Source organism: Stenella coeruleoalba (assembly GCF_951394435.1).
Source record: "Stenella coeruleoalba genome assembly, chromosome: 1".
NCBI lineage: Eukaryota > Metazoa > Chordata > Mammalia > Artiodactyla > Delphinidae > Stenella > Stenella coeruleoalba.
The window spans coordinates 55211706-55228604 of record NC_137169.1 but is presented as its reverse complement, the minus strand read 5'-3'; the positions used below and the strand labels follow the sequence as shown (position 1 = coordinate 55228604).

Sequence of the window (16899 nt, the reverse complement as noted above, 5' to 3'; positions counted from 1 at the left end):
AAGAAAGACCCAATGCCAATGGGGTGGGGGGGGGTCACTGGGGTCATCATCACCTTATCGTGTTCATCGATGGCGCTGAGGATGACCTGGGCAGCGTCCTTGGCAATCTGAAGCTGGGTGTCTGTGACGGAAGCCCCGTGGTCCAGGATCACTACTATGTGCTTTGACTGCGGCCGGACAGTGGAGACGTAGATAGGTCTAGAATGGGGAGAAGCTCTCTGGGGTCAGTCCTGGTTTAGAGTAAAGGCCTCAACCTCACACGGCTATGAGTGCTACATATGGGCAGGCACGCTGGCCTCCCTGTGTTTCTGGGGGTTTGGCACAAGGATGGAGAGACCAGCATGGAACGAGAAACTATTCTGGTGCACTGAAAACAAGACCTCAAGACAACAGCGTGCGTCTGCGGAACAGGGATCGGTGACTTCTGCCTTCCAAAGATTAAAGCAACCGGGAGAAGGATTTAAGAAGCAAAGCCTTTGGAAGGCTGGCTTTTGCAGCATATGTGAAAGTCCACCCTCCCTGGAAATGGAACTGGTGGCCCCCCGGGCAGCAGAGACAGAATAGCAGGGAGAAAAAAGTCCACCAGCCAGTGCGGGGGTCCTCTGCAGATTTAGAGTGGGGCTTGGCTAACACGGAGGCAGCCTGTCATCTGTGAGCACGCTGAGCAGCTTTGAATAGCTGGTCTGGTTTCTCTCTCCCCAGACAAAAGCCACTGCTAGGAGGGCCCTTTTCCTTTCTATACTGAAACAATTTACACAGGTCAGCCACCAAAAGGCCCCTTATCCGAGCATTTAAAACTGTGGCATCAGATTTGTCCAAGCCAGTGACAGCCACTCTTCTTGCCAGGTTTTTGTTTGCCAACATTAAGAAAAGGGGTGGAGGTGGGGGGGAACGCCAAAGGGGTGGAGGTGCCTCCCACCAAAGCAACCTTCTGCTAGTGTGCGGTGCGGGCAGGTTTGTGAGAAGAGGCTTAATGAGGTCTCTATTCACAGTTTTAAAGCTGGAACAAATTAGAGGGAGCTTAAGAGAGCAAATCAGCCTCGAGAGAATTCTCTCCTTTATCGACACCCCTAAAACACTAGCGTGTTCTGTGAAATGTTAGATGCCAGTTGAGTCACAAAAGCCTGGGCACAAATTAAAAAATACAGGCAAAGTACCAAAAAAACTCAAAATTGGGCCAAGTTTACACTAATTGTTCTCAAGCCAAAAGTCCTACATTAATACTAAAGCACTACCATATTTTCACTAGTCAATACCATTCAGCCAAGTAGGGAAATTGGATAAAAAAAAATCCAAGAGCGGTGGCTACAGAAGCGAAAGAGGCAACAGAAAATAAGGAAATCTGTCTATCCCGACACTGACAAGCAGGTCGAATACTGAACTTTTAAGTCCTCCAAGCTAGATGAGTAGATTTTTTTTTTAAACGGCATACCCCCTCCTTTCCAATTCAACTCAACATAAATGAAGAGCAGAATATGTGTTCACACTGTCACAATAAACTGTTAAAAACTGCTTTACTGGGATACATAAATAGCAGCATTATATGTACAATCTGGGGCGGTCCTCATAGTGCAATTGGCTCCTTTCTGATACGCTCTGCAAACCCACTCCACACTTCAAAGGATGTGGAGACCTTGCAAAAGCCTCAGAGGTGAGAGGACAGGTCAAGAGACGGCGACAGCAATCTACGAGGAGAGGAACTCGGATTACTTAGTCAAGGAAACAGAGGCTTGAGGATTGATTTAATGCGTATTTAGGGTAGAGATTCGTGAAACCTCCCGAGTGTGGGTGAATGCCGATTTGTGACGAGGTGCTGCTTTTCCTTTTGGACCATCCCTCACAGGTGATTCATTAAAAGCAGAATGCCATCTAATCTATCTTCTTAGAAGTAAATGAGAATTAGATGGTTTATGATGTCTTTGGCCTCTCCTGAGAGATGAGTCAGACGAGAACCCAAGGTCATGGATTCTGGAACAGTCTCCCAGATGCTCAAGTCTTCACCATGCCGTCTAGGGAGGGAACGGAAGAAACTATACAAATGATACAAAGGTCCTTCAGGAAAAGCACAGAAGTAGTATTTTCCTTGGGGAAAATTTTAGATACAATTTATTTATTTTTTTCTTCCAGTTGTATTGAGATGTACTTGACATACAGCACTGTATAAGTTTAAGGTGTACAGCATAATGATTTGACTTACAAACATCATGAAGTGATTATCACAATAAGTTTAGTGAATAGATATAATTTAAAACAAAGATGGAAAGAAGCTAAATTGGTGGTTTAGTCTCAAAAAATGTGGCATGGAAAGCAGGCATCTTGCACTAGTTCCAGAAGTTCTGGCATCAAACATCTAACACTGCAAAAGCGAAACTGGGGGGTTAAAAAGGAAAGCATCTTTGCCTAAGGGGTTCTGTAAATTGATGAGTGTTGTCCTAGAAATCATCTCACCATTACCGCCCTTCTAGCTAAGTGGTAGCATCTCAAGTCATTTCCTGAGAAAAGCAGCATGTTAAGGACCCTCGATCCAGTGTTTTCTGGACAACCTTAAGACTTCTAGTAGCTGAGATTTGCATGTACATTTCAAAAGGATGGCCAAGCATGTTATCCCAGAAAGGAAAGCTGAGAATCACAAACTCTATTCTGAGCTATGCTGTAAAGTCTTCTAGCACTGCCCTTGAGAGAAGGTATTATCATTTGTCTCTCAACGAAGGTGTCTGAAACTCAAAACAGACTGGGTGCTTCAAAATTTTTTATTTCTTAGTAAATACTTGTTTTACTTGGCTTGTTAGATAGTTCTGAAAAAGTTCCAGGCTTCATCGTTTGCCTTCCCAGGCATTTCTACACCCACATATGTTAAATAATGAAATCATTTCAGGATAAGTTTCTGAAACCACAGTTTGGAGGCAGAGCTGTGTGTATGAATGGGGAGTCTATATTTTATACAGATTACTCTTAAGCAGTAATTAAAACTTTGGCAAGCAAGTCAACGTACCTACTGCGATGCTCATAGCTGCCCTTACACCGGAACTTGTGTGCTGGGAAAACAGTGAAAATTCCTTCTTCTGAACTGAAATACTGCCACTTAATTCCAGGGTTGGATTTCAGGTTGTCTGCAAGAACTGGAGGAGTGGGGAAAAGACATATAACCAACAAGTCCACAGGTGCACACAGGCACTGTGCCTCGGGCATCTGTTTTGCATAAATGGTTTGTACTATGAAGAAATCCCAGTAGGTATAAAGCTGTAAATTTTCTACTCAACATTTTCTTTCTGTCCCTTAAAAAAATACCCCATGAATAGGAAATGTAATGAATGTTTCAGTCAAGCGAAGCAATCACTCTTAACATTGTACAGTGACACTATATGTCGTGAATTATTTTTTCGGCATAAATGATTCATTTGCATTCATCTCTCTCCTCACTGGGCTGGTCCCTGTTAAGCCAGTGTATACTTGCTGGCTTGGAGTATGTTCTCTAACTGTGGAAAACGGTAATATTAATAGGCTAGTCTCCCGAGGGACTAGACCTGTGACCTTGACCTTGTTCACTTCACAGTGAGGGAAACAGCATGGATAGTACTTGAAAAATGAGAACCACAATCATTCAGGAAGAGCTTACAGAATGATTCCAACATGGCAGCATAGGAATAGAGGCCTTCCCTCACGTTATCTCATTTAATCCATAAAACAACCCTAGGATGAAGGTGGTATTATTATTTTTTTAACACCTTTATGGGAGTATAATTGCTTTAAAATGGTGTGAGTTTCTGCTTTATAACAAAGTGAACCAGCTATACATATACATATATCCCCATATCTCCTCCCTCTTGCGTCTCCCTCCCACCCTCCCTATCCTACCCCTCTAGGTGGTCACAAAGCAGAAGCTGGTATTATTATTCCCTACTTTGGAGTTGAGAAAATATGCTTACAGAGCTTAAGCAAATTGGCTGAGGCCTTGTCAGGAACTGGCTGAGCTGGGATTCAAATCTGGGTGTCCTGGCTCCTGTGTTCTTTACATCAGTTGGTATTGCCTCCCTTCCTAAGTGTACTGCATCCCTGCCACTGGTTTGCAGCTGGGGTGGCAGCCACCTTACTGTGCGCAATACTGTCCCGAAAGCTCCATGAAGTCTTTCTCTCTTCTCTGATGCCCCTTCACTCTACTCCACACCACTTCATTTATGTATTACACACTACTATGTGTAGGGTACTGCTTTACATGTTGCAAGAGATACAAAGATGAGCAGAAAACAAGCCCTCCTGTAATAAGCAATATATCAGAAGAATTATATAGAGGGAAATGGAGCAAAACGAGAAAGCATGAGGTGTATTTGGCAAAAACATATATATAAAGCTCTGAATGCCACAAAGCCATCCTTTTTTTTTTTTCCTTTGGCCGTGCCTCGCAGCATGTGGGAATCTTAGTGCTCCGACCAGGGATCGAACCCACACCCCCTGCAGTGGAAGTGTGGAGTCTTAACTACTGGACTACCAGGGAAGTCCCCAACACATGGCCATCCTTTAGTCTGGCTTGGGGGTCAGCAAGCTTCTGTAAAGGGCCAGGTGGTCAGTGATTCTGGCTTTGCAGACCATATGGTCTCTGTTCCAACTACCCAACACTGCCTTGTGGTGGGAAAGCAGCCACAGACATCCATAAAGGAACGTGTGGGTGTGTTCAATCAAAGCGAATTTGCGAACATCAGTGGCAAGCCCAGTTTGGGCAGTGGTCCTCCAACCACACTGTGTAAAATGTACCATGTGGAGGCCTTCAAAAATATTCAGCAGTTACCCTGCCCAACACACACCGAGGAGCTATAGCACATTGTAGCCTCACACAAATCCTAGGAGTAAACAGTTATTAACCCCAAGTTACAGATGAGGAAACAGGCTGAGAGAGGTTTGTTGACTTGCTTGAGGTTTCACAGTGGACAAGAAGGGAGTCAAGCCAGTGTATGACCACAACGCCCATCCCCTCTCTCCACTCTGCCAGCCAGCCTTATCAAGGTCATCACCTGGACTCAGGCGACCACTCTCTCTCCGGGGACCAAAGCTGACGTGAGTGCATGTAAACACGGAAGAGGGTTTTTCTCTGCCTTGTCTCCTGGGAGTCTGAAGCTCAACCTTGATCTCACATTAGCTCTTCTCCAGGCAGCCCTGCCAACCCAGCAATAAAAAGGCAAACACCGCCTTTGGGAGAAAGGAAAGCTCGGTGACCTCATTTAAAAGTAACATCTGTAACAATAAACAGGCTACAGTGAGACTATTAAAAGGGGAGCCAATGAGAGCAAGAATGTTTTAAAAATAAATCAGAATTCACATAGTGCGTGATACATTTAGTCTCACCACAAAAGATCATTCTGGTTCCATTCCAGCACTAGAGCCTAAGTATTGGGCAAGGTTCCTCAAACCCTCCCGCTGAGAACTCCTTTGGTATCTGATTAAATTTCATCTGTTATTCAGCACTAGCAGAAGATGACGGCTATGATGGTAATGAGGACCCCAGGGCCCAGAAGCCTTCAATCTATCATTGTGGTGTGCACCCCAGGCAGGCCCCTCCTGACTTAGAGGTGGAGGTGGATGATAGCCCTACTATCTATGCAGAGAACCCAGAGGGGTCTTCCCCCATTCATAGGAGTCAGTTAGGCGTTCTGACCACTGGATCACTTGGGCTGGGGTCCCACACACTCACTCTTTCCTCAGAAATGCTGGAAGCTGTCCAGGAAGAAAACCTGGGCAGACGCCCAACCTGTGAGCCCACGCTGCACAGTGCTAGGCTGTAAGTTATCAACGGGCAGGGTCTGTATCTGTCTAAACTGCTCTGCACACCGATCTCAGACAGACACACGTGAAGGAGGCAATGAATGTTTTTTCCTTACTGAAGCTGAACCCGAACCCCAGGACAGAAGTTCATCACACCCTCTGACATCCTCCAGCATTTTACCTCTTCCCACCTTCTAGCTAGAATTACTGTCCTAACAGGAAACTGTTGGATCCTCCATCCCTAGACTCAAAGATCCTTGAGGGTGAGATCTATATCTGACCCTTGTCTGTTACCCCTGAAGCAGAGATTCCCAGTACTTTTCACATCAAGGCGCATACTCTGCGTGATATCTGCAGCATACAGACTGGGAAGATCTGCATGGAAGTACTATTTCTCGAATGTTTTGATACTTTTGTTTGATAAATTCTAAAATCTTACTTTCCTCTAATGCCAAATCCAATTAAACATAAATTAAACATAGAGCAATGATTAAATAAATCAATATAGAGCAATCATAATTCTAAATATGTTTAAAAATGATAAACACTCCCTTCTCCCAACATTACTGCCAATGGAACCAGTACAAAAATAGGTAAATGGAGAGAGAAAAAGCCTGCTTGTCGGATGATTTCATGGGACTATACATGTCAAAACATATCAACTGTATATGCTAAACATGTGAAGTTTATTAGATGTCAATTATTCCTCAATAAATTTGATTTAATAATAGTGTAAATTTATTAAGCATCATACAAACTAGTTTTTTTTTTTTTTTTTTTTTTTTGTGGTACGCAGGCCTCTCACTGCTGTGGCCTCTCCCGCTGCGGAGCACAGGCTCTGGACGCGCAGGCTCAGTGGCCATGGCTCATGGGCCCAGCCGCTCCGCGGCATGTGGGATCTTCCCGGACCGGGGCACGAACCCGTGTCCCCTGCATCGGCAGGCAGACTCTCAACCACTGCGCCACGAGGGAAGCCCCACAAACTAGTTTTATACACAGTTTGATGTTTTATAAAGACTCTATGAGTTTGCTATTATACCCATTTTACAGATAAAGAACTAACTTGCTCAGAGTCATAAGGGCAGAGTCATGATTTGACCTAGGTGTCTGCCTCCAAAGTCCTGGCTCTTTCCAGAACACTGTAGTGTTTCTACATGTCCATAGATACATACTGAATGAATTGGCACTGAATAGATAAAAAATGCACTGAGTACTTCTTAAGAGGAAGAATAAATATATAAACATGTTGATGGTTTTCAATCAGAATAATCAGTTGCATCAGTTTGTAAATATACAGTGTAAATAAATACAATTAAGGAGACACTTGACTCCTTAAGGAACGATTTCAAAACGGAAATAAGACATAAGGCTAAAGTGAGCATTTAATCTTGTGAGAAAAAACAAACTGCTGAACTGCTAAAACTGGCACACACCAGCTGGGAGTCCAATGTCATGGGCTTTACCATCGACCTCAAGGGCTGGTCTACCTGGAAAATGGCAGACACAAGCTACAGCTTGGAAGGTAGAGTCGACGGTAATTACAGCACTCAGAACTGTGCGTGAGGTCAAACAATAGTGTACTTTATTTTATTTTTTTGCGGTACGCGGGCCTCTCATTGCTGTGGCCTCTCCCGTTGCGGAGCACAGGCTCCGGACGCGCAGGCTCAGCGGCCATGGCTCATGGGCCCAGCCGCTCCGCGGCATGTGGGATCCTCCCAGACCGGGGCACAAATCCGTGTCCCCTGCATCGGCAGGCGGACTCTCAACCACTGCACCACCAGGGAAGCCCTCAATAGTGTATTTTAGATAACAAAGGGAGTTTTTATTTGAGAGAGAAACTATAGCGCTGACACCTCTTAATTATTTTGTAGGTGCTCAGCTGGTTAGAGATGTGAGCCTGATGTGTCTTTTTCTTTGTCAAATTGAACAGGCATAAGAAAGCCATTTGGACACGGGCCCAGTGCTATTTTGCACTCTTTACTTAATTTAGGTTGGCTCTTAGGAACTAGAAGGGATACCCTGGTAAATCAGACGGGCTGGGAATAAGCAGCCGTGGGTTAAAATGCCGTCTCTGACTGGCAAGCTCTCTGACCTTCAGTTTAACTTTCTATCCAGTATCCAAAGGCATCTTTCTAAAACGGAAATCAAATCCCACCACTGATTTGCTTAAAACTGTTCAAAGGTTTCCCACATAATCATGTCTAGTGTTAAATCCAACCCCATCAGGCCCTGTACCATCTGGTGCCTTCCTACTCCCCAGGCTCACCTTTCCCCTTTTCAACTCACTACATTGTACACCGAGAGCTATTTCTTTTTAGTTCTGTAAATATGCCAATCTTTTTGCAATGGAATAACTCTTCACCTTCTCAGAGAGACCTTCCCTGACCACCCTCCATTATTATCCTCCCTTAGAGCATCCAGTATTTTCCTTCATAGGAAATTTTTGCCATAGATGGCAAAAATTGGTAAGTTCGGTGTATTTATTTCTGCCACTATTTGTTTTGTGTCTCTCATGCAGAGGAGCTGCCAGTCCCAGGAGGGCAGGGGCCAAGTCAATTTTGTTCATCACATTCCCTGGCCCTGGCACAAGCCCAGTTTTTAGGAAGCACTCAGTCAGTATTTGCTGAGTGAATCAGTGAATGATGATGTTGGCCAAGGCATGTGATTTCACAATCTCCACATCTGTAAAGTAATAGATTTGGACAAGCTATTTCCAAAGACCCTGTAGAAACCCAGAGAAAAGTGGTAAGAGGGCAAAGAACGAAGGTCAATAGGAAGGAAGTACATGGATTTACAACTAGAGAGAAAGAGCTTTTATCAAGTTGATGAAAGAAAAAAGGAAGAGGATTCTCACTTCCTATTTGCTTGGAAGCTGTAGGTCAGTACTATGAGATTATTAATAGTGATTCAATACTTTGCAAAATGTCCAAACAGCACCAAGAAACATTTAAATGAGGATGATGGAGAAAACTTAATATTGGCCTTTAAAGGATGTGGAGCTCCCTGTGATGGTTCCTGTTTCTCTAAAGGCAAAACTCTCCATCCCCTTCAACAACTGACTATTTCTCACTTACATGTCCTATGCTAATTATAAGTGAAGACCAAGAATTTTGCCATACCCATTGGCTTATTTTTTCTTTGACAAACTGTCATCAGATAAGCAGCTGAAAAACCGTGCCTTTCCTCTTTCTAGGCATTCCTGTCTATTGGGTCTCAAGATCCGCCTGCACACAGTGTACTGAACTGTCTGTGGATGATTCTAACATATGGGTCCCAGATTCCACAGTCCCCAAATATTTTCCTTCCAATTTTATCATCTACATCTGACTAGTTCTTATGTCATTGGCCTCTCCAGTCAAAACAAAACCAACCACGTCCCCAAACTCCTTGCCTGCCTTCTTTAATACTTAACCCACCAGGCCAATGAGAAAGAGCTGGATTATGAACCGCCTGTATTTGGGCTGTGACTTTCCCAATAGCATTATCCAGCGGAAGTAGGGACAAAGGGAAAATGCCCTGTAACAGAAAGCCTGTGCTCCCACTTCGAGGAACTTTGGGCTTCCCGATGCCCAGCCCAACACTGCTCAGCAAAGCACACAGAGCTATCTACTTCCCACAGCTTGCCAAATGTAAAATACAGGAGCTGTCGTAAGCACACAGAGGTGCAGACACACAAAAACACACATCCTGGGCTTCCCTGGTGGCGCAGTGGTTAGGAGTCCGCCTGCCGATGCAGGGGACGCAGGTTCGTGCCCCAGTCCGGGAGGATCCCACATGCTGCGGAGCGGCTGGGCCTGTGAGCCGTGGCCACTGAGCCTGCATGTACGGAGCCTGTGCTCCACAGCGGGGGAGGCCGCAGCAGTGAGAGGCCCGCGTACCGCAAAAACAAAAACAAAAAACAAAAAAAAAAACAAAAAAAACACACACATCCTTTCCTAACAGACCAGAAATTACACAGCACCTTTCAGTAATACTCTGTGCAACTGCAATCCTTTTGGAGGGAAGTAAAATAAATTAACATCCTGAGGACTCCAAACAAAATTTCTAGCCTTATGCCCTATCACACCTTTCCAATTCCTACTCCTTGCTCACATCCTGAGTATCGTTTTACCACGTATTCTGGAGGGGCCATATTTCATGGATACTGTGTATGCTGTTCCAGAAGGGGCAAGCATATTGAGTGTTTGACCAGGTGCCAGGCACTTTGCAAGGTCTTTTATTTATATTATCTCAGTTAATTCTTACAACAACTCTATGAGGTGGGTTTTATTTATTATTCAGGAAACCAAGGCATATAGAGGTTAATTTTCCCAAGTATTTAACAGCTAGCAAGAGCCAGAATGTGGAGGTTTACCAAAGCGATACTGTTATTATCATTTTATAGCTAAGGATATTCTGGCTCCAAGGGAGGAGTTACTTAAGCTTTGGGCCTGGAATAGGATCCAGGCCACACTGTCCTCTGATTCTTCCACTAAAGCCCATTGCCGAAGTTAGGTTAATGGCAGCTGACTCAGCCATCTCATTGTATTTACTTTAGTCTAATACTAAGGAGAGGACATCCACAAATCTCTGATTCTGTTCCAAGCTCACAGTTCATCATGTCCATTCTAAGCTAATTACAGGATGTAAAATAACCAGTCCATTCTGTCCTTGATTCTGTTGAGGCAGCTTGGTCATGGGCTCAGATAATCCAGAACAAATTTCTGGGGCAATCCAAAATCAGCACAGGATCCACGGCTCTACCCTCTTTCTTTCTCAGAGACCATTCCCAGAGGACCCAAAGGTCAAGGTAGTTTCCAAACACTCATGGAAAGAATACGACAAAATTAGCAGAGATGGAGTTCTCAACCCTGGCTGACCATCACAATCAGCTTTTGGAGCCTACGGGTTCCCAGGCTTTACCAAGCCAACATTCGGATTCACTAGGTCTGGGTTGGGGGCCAAAGAATAGGCATTTGTGTGTGTGTGTGTGTGGTACGCGGGCCTCTCACTGCTGTGGCCTCTCCCATTGCAGAGCACAGGCTCCGGACACGCAGGCTCAGCGGCTGTGGCTCACGGACCCAGCCGCTCTGCGGCATGTGGGATCCTCCCGGACCGGGGCACGAACCCGTGTCCCCTGCATCGGCAGGTGGACTCCCAACCACTGCGCCACCAGGGAAGCCCCAAGAATAGGCATTTTTGACAAAGCACATCAGGTGACCCTGATGATCAGCCAGGTCTGGGACAACTCAACCAAGAGGTTAAACTCCGTTGTCCTGTCCGTTTCCTTAGCTTCACTTGCTTCTTAGACTGACTCTCTCTCTCTCTCTCTCTCTCTCTCTCTCTCTCTCTGTCTTCAGCATATAAATATTTTCAAGTTGCTCTAACTTAAAAAACTATCATCTGCAGAACCATCCCTAAATCCTATCCCTTCCTAAGTTATCAGTGACCTTTCACCTTTTCTCTTACAATCAATCAGTGACCTTTCAACTTTCTCTGCCATGGACAGTGGTCTCCACGGACTCTCTGCTTCTTGCCATCCCATTAACCACTCATCTTGGATAAGGCCATGCTTGCGTAGGCCATGGCCCCTCTCCACGATCCCTCCCACTTTTGGACGACCTAGTCTACTTCCAGTTTTCTCTTTTCCCAGGCTAACTACTCTTCTATCCGTTCTTCACAAAGCCTTCTTGCCTGACCTGCTTAAAGTCTGTCAGCTGCTTGACTTCAAGCTAAGAAACAGATCAAAACAAAAACCAAACCAAACCCAAAGCAAACTCCTCAGACTGATACACAAGGCCCATTAAAATCTGGCTTAGTGCTACCTTCATTTTCCGTTACTTATCATATTCCCTCCTCCACAGTGGTCGGCACGTTCCACAGATTCTGAAATGGGAAATGTGTTTGCCACAAGCACGTCACCTAATTCCTACTGTCTTCTAAGACTCAACTCAACCTCACGATTTGGGCCAAGTGCCCCAGGCTTACCTTTATCATGACAGCATTTAGCACTGCATCACGACCATTTGTCTGTTGATTTTTCTCCTCATTCCTAGTGCCCTCAACACACATAGGACAAGGTTGTGAGCTCTCTGAGGGGAGAAATTCTGTCTTATTTACCCTGGTGTGTGCCACAGTAACTACGGTAAAGCTGTCCCCTGAGAGAAGCTTGTTATGAGAGAGAGAGATAGAGTCAGGGTTGGTTCTGGTCTCAAGCTTTGGTGAGGAACAAAATGAAGCTGCTGCTAACTAACGTATGGAACACGGGCTGGGGAGGAGGTTTGGGTGGGAAGAGAGAAGGTGATAGGTTTGGTCAAAAGAGACTGAAGTGTTATTAGGCAGAATACAGTAATGGGGAGAAATCCCTTCATCCTAAGCAGTCCGCTGTAAGGAGCACATCGGACAAGGAGTCAGGACATGTATGTTCAGTCACATCGATACCAACAATTTGTTGTTTGACTTTAGGTAGGTCAGTTAATAGATCCTATCTAGTTTAGGTAGTTAGGCTTGTTTCTCATCTATAATATTGAGTAAACATTTTTCCTTGGTATCCATGGTAAGACTAAGACAAAAGTACATAGTGGTGTATGAGGTACCCAGGAACAATGGACTGATTTTCTTGTGTGCATTGCATGTTTGAAATCACCATAGTTTCATGCAAATAATACTATTCATCTAGATAGTCTGTCTCTATATAGTCTCCCTATACCTAAGACATTTATATGTGCTGATCTGCTGTCAAGCTAAGAAAGCCAGGCCTGACTTACAGCACATCACGACTACATTCTTCTCTTCACTAAGGTCCTTCCAAAAGTCTCGGTTATTCCATTACAAAGATGAGACAACAAAAGTACAAAGGAAATCCTAGTTCTATTCATTCATTTATTCATTCAATAAGCATTTACTGTGTACCTGCTATGGGTAAAGCACTGGATTGAGCACCTGGCATACAAAAAACAAATGAAAAGGAAGAGAGCATCAAACAGATGTTCAATATAAAAAAACATTAAAATTCTATAATAAGAATGTACCATAGAACAAAGTAATGAAGAGTTGTAACTGGGCCAACACAACACTGAAGGGTCACCCCAGCCTCTCAGCTCCCCTGGGGGTGGCTGAGGACTCCACTGAGGCTGGATCTCAGCCCATCTTCCCCTACTGCTCAATCCTGCTTCCTTCCCTTCCCCCACAGACTGCCGACCTCCATCTCAGAGTCTGCCTCCTGGTAAACCCAACCTGCTACAACAGACAAGGGCTTCTTACCGAACAAGAGCAAAGTATGGAGGAGTAATAGAAACTGGAGATTTGAAACAATGAAAGGGATTCCCTGAGGATACAGCTCAGAGGGCTTAAGGAAGAGGAGCAGAAGATGAATTTTAAAGGCTTCCACCTTTATCTTAGAGGTAAACTATCAGAGGTTTTTGAGAAATGGAGTTACGGAGCAGATATTTTCAGAATACCTACAGTGTGTAGGATATATTGAAAATGAGAAAGAATAGGAGAAGGGAAAACTTTTGGGAGGTGGTTTCTACATTAATTCATCTTCTAGAAAGGCAATGAACATTTACGTTTATGGTACTGGAGTGGAGAAAACAAAGGGGATTCAAGACACACCTTTGAACTATGGAATCTAAGCCAAGTTTCCCTTCAATGAAAAGGGTAACGAGGGACTTCCTGGTGGCGCAGTGGTTAAGACTCCGCCCTCCCAATGCAGTGGGGCCGGGTTTGATACATGGTCAGGGAACTAGATCCCACATGCATGCTGCAACTAAGAGTTCGCATGCCACACTAAGGAGCCCTTGAGCCTCAACTAAGGAGCCCTTGAGCCTCAACTGAGGAGCCCACCTGCCACAACTAAGACCCGGCACAACCAAATAAATAAATAAATATTAAAAAAAAAAGGATAACGAGACCTACATCACCACTGGATGTGATGAGAAGGAAGAGGGACACACAGGTAAATGCCTAGCCAGGTGTCTTGTACATAGTAAATACTCGGCAAATATTCATTCTCTCACACTCTCATTTGGTCAAAACTGTTAAAGCCTGAAGTACTGGGTAGAAAAAGGCAAGGAAGAATTCCCAGTGTAACCAGGAGAGGGGTACCCAGATTGGGGAGTAAGTTTAGAGGAAAGTGTTCTTGTTTGTTTGACTGTTTTAAATTTTGAGGTAGCTACAGGATAATCATGGAGAGATGTGTCCCCTGAAGTTGGTTCCTCAATAAATAAACTCAGAAACAGGCCAGGGCTGGAGACAGAGATTTAGAATTGAGTAGCATGTGGTAGGAGTGGGAGTACTGCAAACATCGAGAACATTCAGGGAGATAACACTCAGCGAGCAGAGGGAGGTGGTGAAGAGAGGACACGTGGGGACATCCACTGTAGGGAAAAGGAGCTCAAGAAGAAGGATGAAGAGGCCTGGACAGAGAAGTCCGGGGATAAATGGCACAGGACAATTTTATAGGAACTAAGGATGACAGAGTTTCAAAAAAGAAGCTTACATGCCAAATGTTATATAGCGGTCAAGTGAAACTGTGGAGGGGTCCCTTGAGATCCTCCAGGGAGCAATGATATAGTGAGAACCTGGGACAGTCTAAATGTTGAACTGGAATAGATTGGTTGTTTCAACAATGTTACACAATTACACACTGCTACAATGATAGAGATGTATATTTATTTACATAGACACAGAAGAATGATTTGCTAAGTAAAATCATTTAAAATCAGAATACATTTGCTAAGTAAAAAAACAAACAAACAACAAAAAACCAGGCTGTATCCATTATGATCATAGGTATTATGGAAAGAGTATATATATACTCTTTCCATAATGAATATATGTGGCTAATAAAATCTTCTGAAATCAGTGTAATAGGGTTGTTGTGAGAAACTATAAGATGAGACTTCAAAGTAGCTCGCAATATAGGGATAGAGCTTGAAGGGGAAGCAAGGTGAAGAAAAGGGCCCTCTGTTTGTGTACTTAATTTTGTGTATATACATACGTACACCCACACACATGAATGTAAACGGAACCATATAACCTCAAGAATCTAGATTTCTCAGTGACTGAATAGTTTTTTAGATGTTATAAAAATAATTACCAATCTTTTATAATACTAATGCAATCATGAAGCTGGAGTAATTAGGCATTAAGAAAACCCCTAGAAATTCCTAGTTTTGTTGATTTTTATTCTTTTATTATAGACAGAACACAGCTTTACACTGCATTGGTATTAGCATTTTTTTTTTTTTGCGGTATGCGGGCCTCTCACTGTTGTGGTCCCTCCCGTTGTGGAGCACAGGGTCCGGATGCGCAGGCTCAGCGGCCGTGGCTCACGGGCCCACCCGCTCCGCGGCATGTGGGATCTTCCCGGACCGGGGCACGAACCCGTGTCCCCTGCATCGGCAGGCGGACCCCCAACCACTGCGCCACCAGGGAAGCCCAGTATTAGCATTTTTAATACATAATTTTCAAGCTATTTTAAAGAAAGGTGAAAAACCTATAGCACAGAGCCAATCTTTGTCGTTCACAGAAGGAAGCAATGAAGCCACTGAAATTAACAGCATGGTCCATAGCCGCCAGTGCCCACCTGTACCTCCTGCAGCATTTCCTGCTGTAACGTGACTTATAAACGCCTCTTTCACCCCGTGAATCCTGTTTCTCAGTGAAGACGGCAATGTGACCAAGATCGAAGTTTGCAACTTCAAATGCTCTTTAAATCAAATACAATAAAGAAAGTCCAGACACCTTTTCTTCTGGCGAGAAAGACTAACTCCCACTTCCACTCTCACCTCAACTGTGTAACTCAAGAGAGCAAGAGGCAACTTTCCTTGGACTCTTCAAATAAACTCTCTTTACGGATCAGGCTACGCACAAGAAAATAGCTCAGCAGGAATTTTAAGAGAGAGAGAGAGAGAGAGAGAGAGAGAGAGAGAGAAAGTGAGAAACTAGAGATAAAAGCAGGAAAGACCCTGAGCAAAACATGACCAGCACCATCATGTAACACATGCACTGTCAAACGTTAGTCATTTGAATGGATTCAGGGGCAAGGAGTCAATTTAGAAAGTAGAGATCTGGCAGGGATGGTTTTAAGACGAAGAATACACATGTGTGTTGGATGGATGGACACATGACCTAGTTTTGGATAAATGAAGCTAAGAATGGTTTACAATTTGTGCGAGTCTGTTTCCAGCTAGGCTGAGAGGCAATCTGAAACTGTGTTATCAATTAGGGACCCATTGATGGATTATACACAGTCTAAGGCTGGACATCTTACAGATGTAAATATCAGACATGTGATAGCCTACGAAGCACATTAATTCTGCTCTGAAAAGGGGCATGAGCTGGAGAGGCGGGAAAGGGGGAGCTCTGAGGTCACCCTCCACCATCTCCCACTCCTCTCGTATTACAAATGAGTGTTCAAGAATGTGGATTTTGGGATGCAGCCACTGTCTGGTGGAATGTCACAAAACTTCAAATACAAGCAAGTCAGTTCTCAGACACCTGAATATTGCCAAAAATGGCTTGTAAATCCAGCTACGTCAACGGTGCCGAGAACAACTCCTGACAGGTAGGACGTTAGACTTGAGGCGTGCTCTTGGAAACAGCAAAACTCAAGATCTGATCTTTAACTACATACCTCTGCCCTCACCATCCTTTTCCTCCCCACCTCTCCCTTGACAAATAAAGACTGTAATAAAACAGCATATTGTCAGGATTCCCAGTTATTTACGCAGCTGAGCTCTACCCTAAACCTCTATCACAGAAGAGAACTCTTAGTATAACCACCAGGTCTTCAGTGCCTCCCCGTCCCCGTCCCACCCCCACCACCGGCCTCACTCTCAGCTGATGGTTTTGCTTCCTACTTCTCTGAGAAAACGCAGTTACGAAGGGCATGTCCCCAAGTTCCCAACATCACGTCGGTCGTTCTGGGCATCTCCACATGCCCTCTCTTTCTTCCCTCCTCTCATTAGAAATGAATGCCCTGTGCTTCTACATCCTCTACTTGGAATCCCACCATCTCTTGCCTAATCAAGGAAAAGACTCCAGCAATTGTCTCTTTTCACTCCTTACTTTTCTCTACTGGATCCTTCCCCTTGGCACATGACCTTGCCATAATTTCTCTCAATTTAAAAATATTCTCTTGGGGCTTCCCTGGTGGTGCAG

At 44.4% G+C, this 16899-nt stretch overlaps 1 protein-coding gene across 6 annotated transcripts in view; it reads right to left on the bottom strand.

Annotated features, from left to right (window-relative positions):
• Positions 1-16899, bottom strand: part of CACHD1 (cache domain containing 1) — a 234753-nt gene that overhangs the window by 76484 nt on the left and 141370 nt on the right. For all 6 annotated transcript variants that reach the window (XM_079939148.1, XM_079939149.1, XM_079939150.1 and 3 more), the window contains 2 exons: positions 2993-3119; positions 54-198 (listed from right to left, as the gene is read on the bottom strand). In XM_079939148.1, the coding sequence (XP_079795274.1) occupies positions 54-198; positions 2993-3119 (272 nt within the window). The remainder of the gene's footprint in view (positions 1-53; positions 199-2992; positions 3120-16899) is intronic.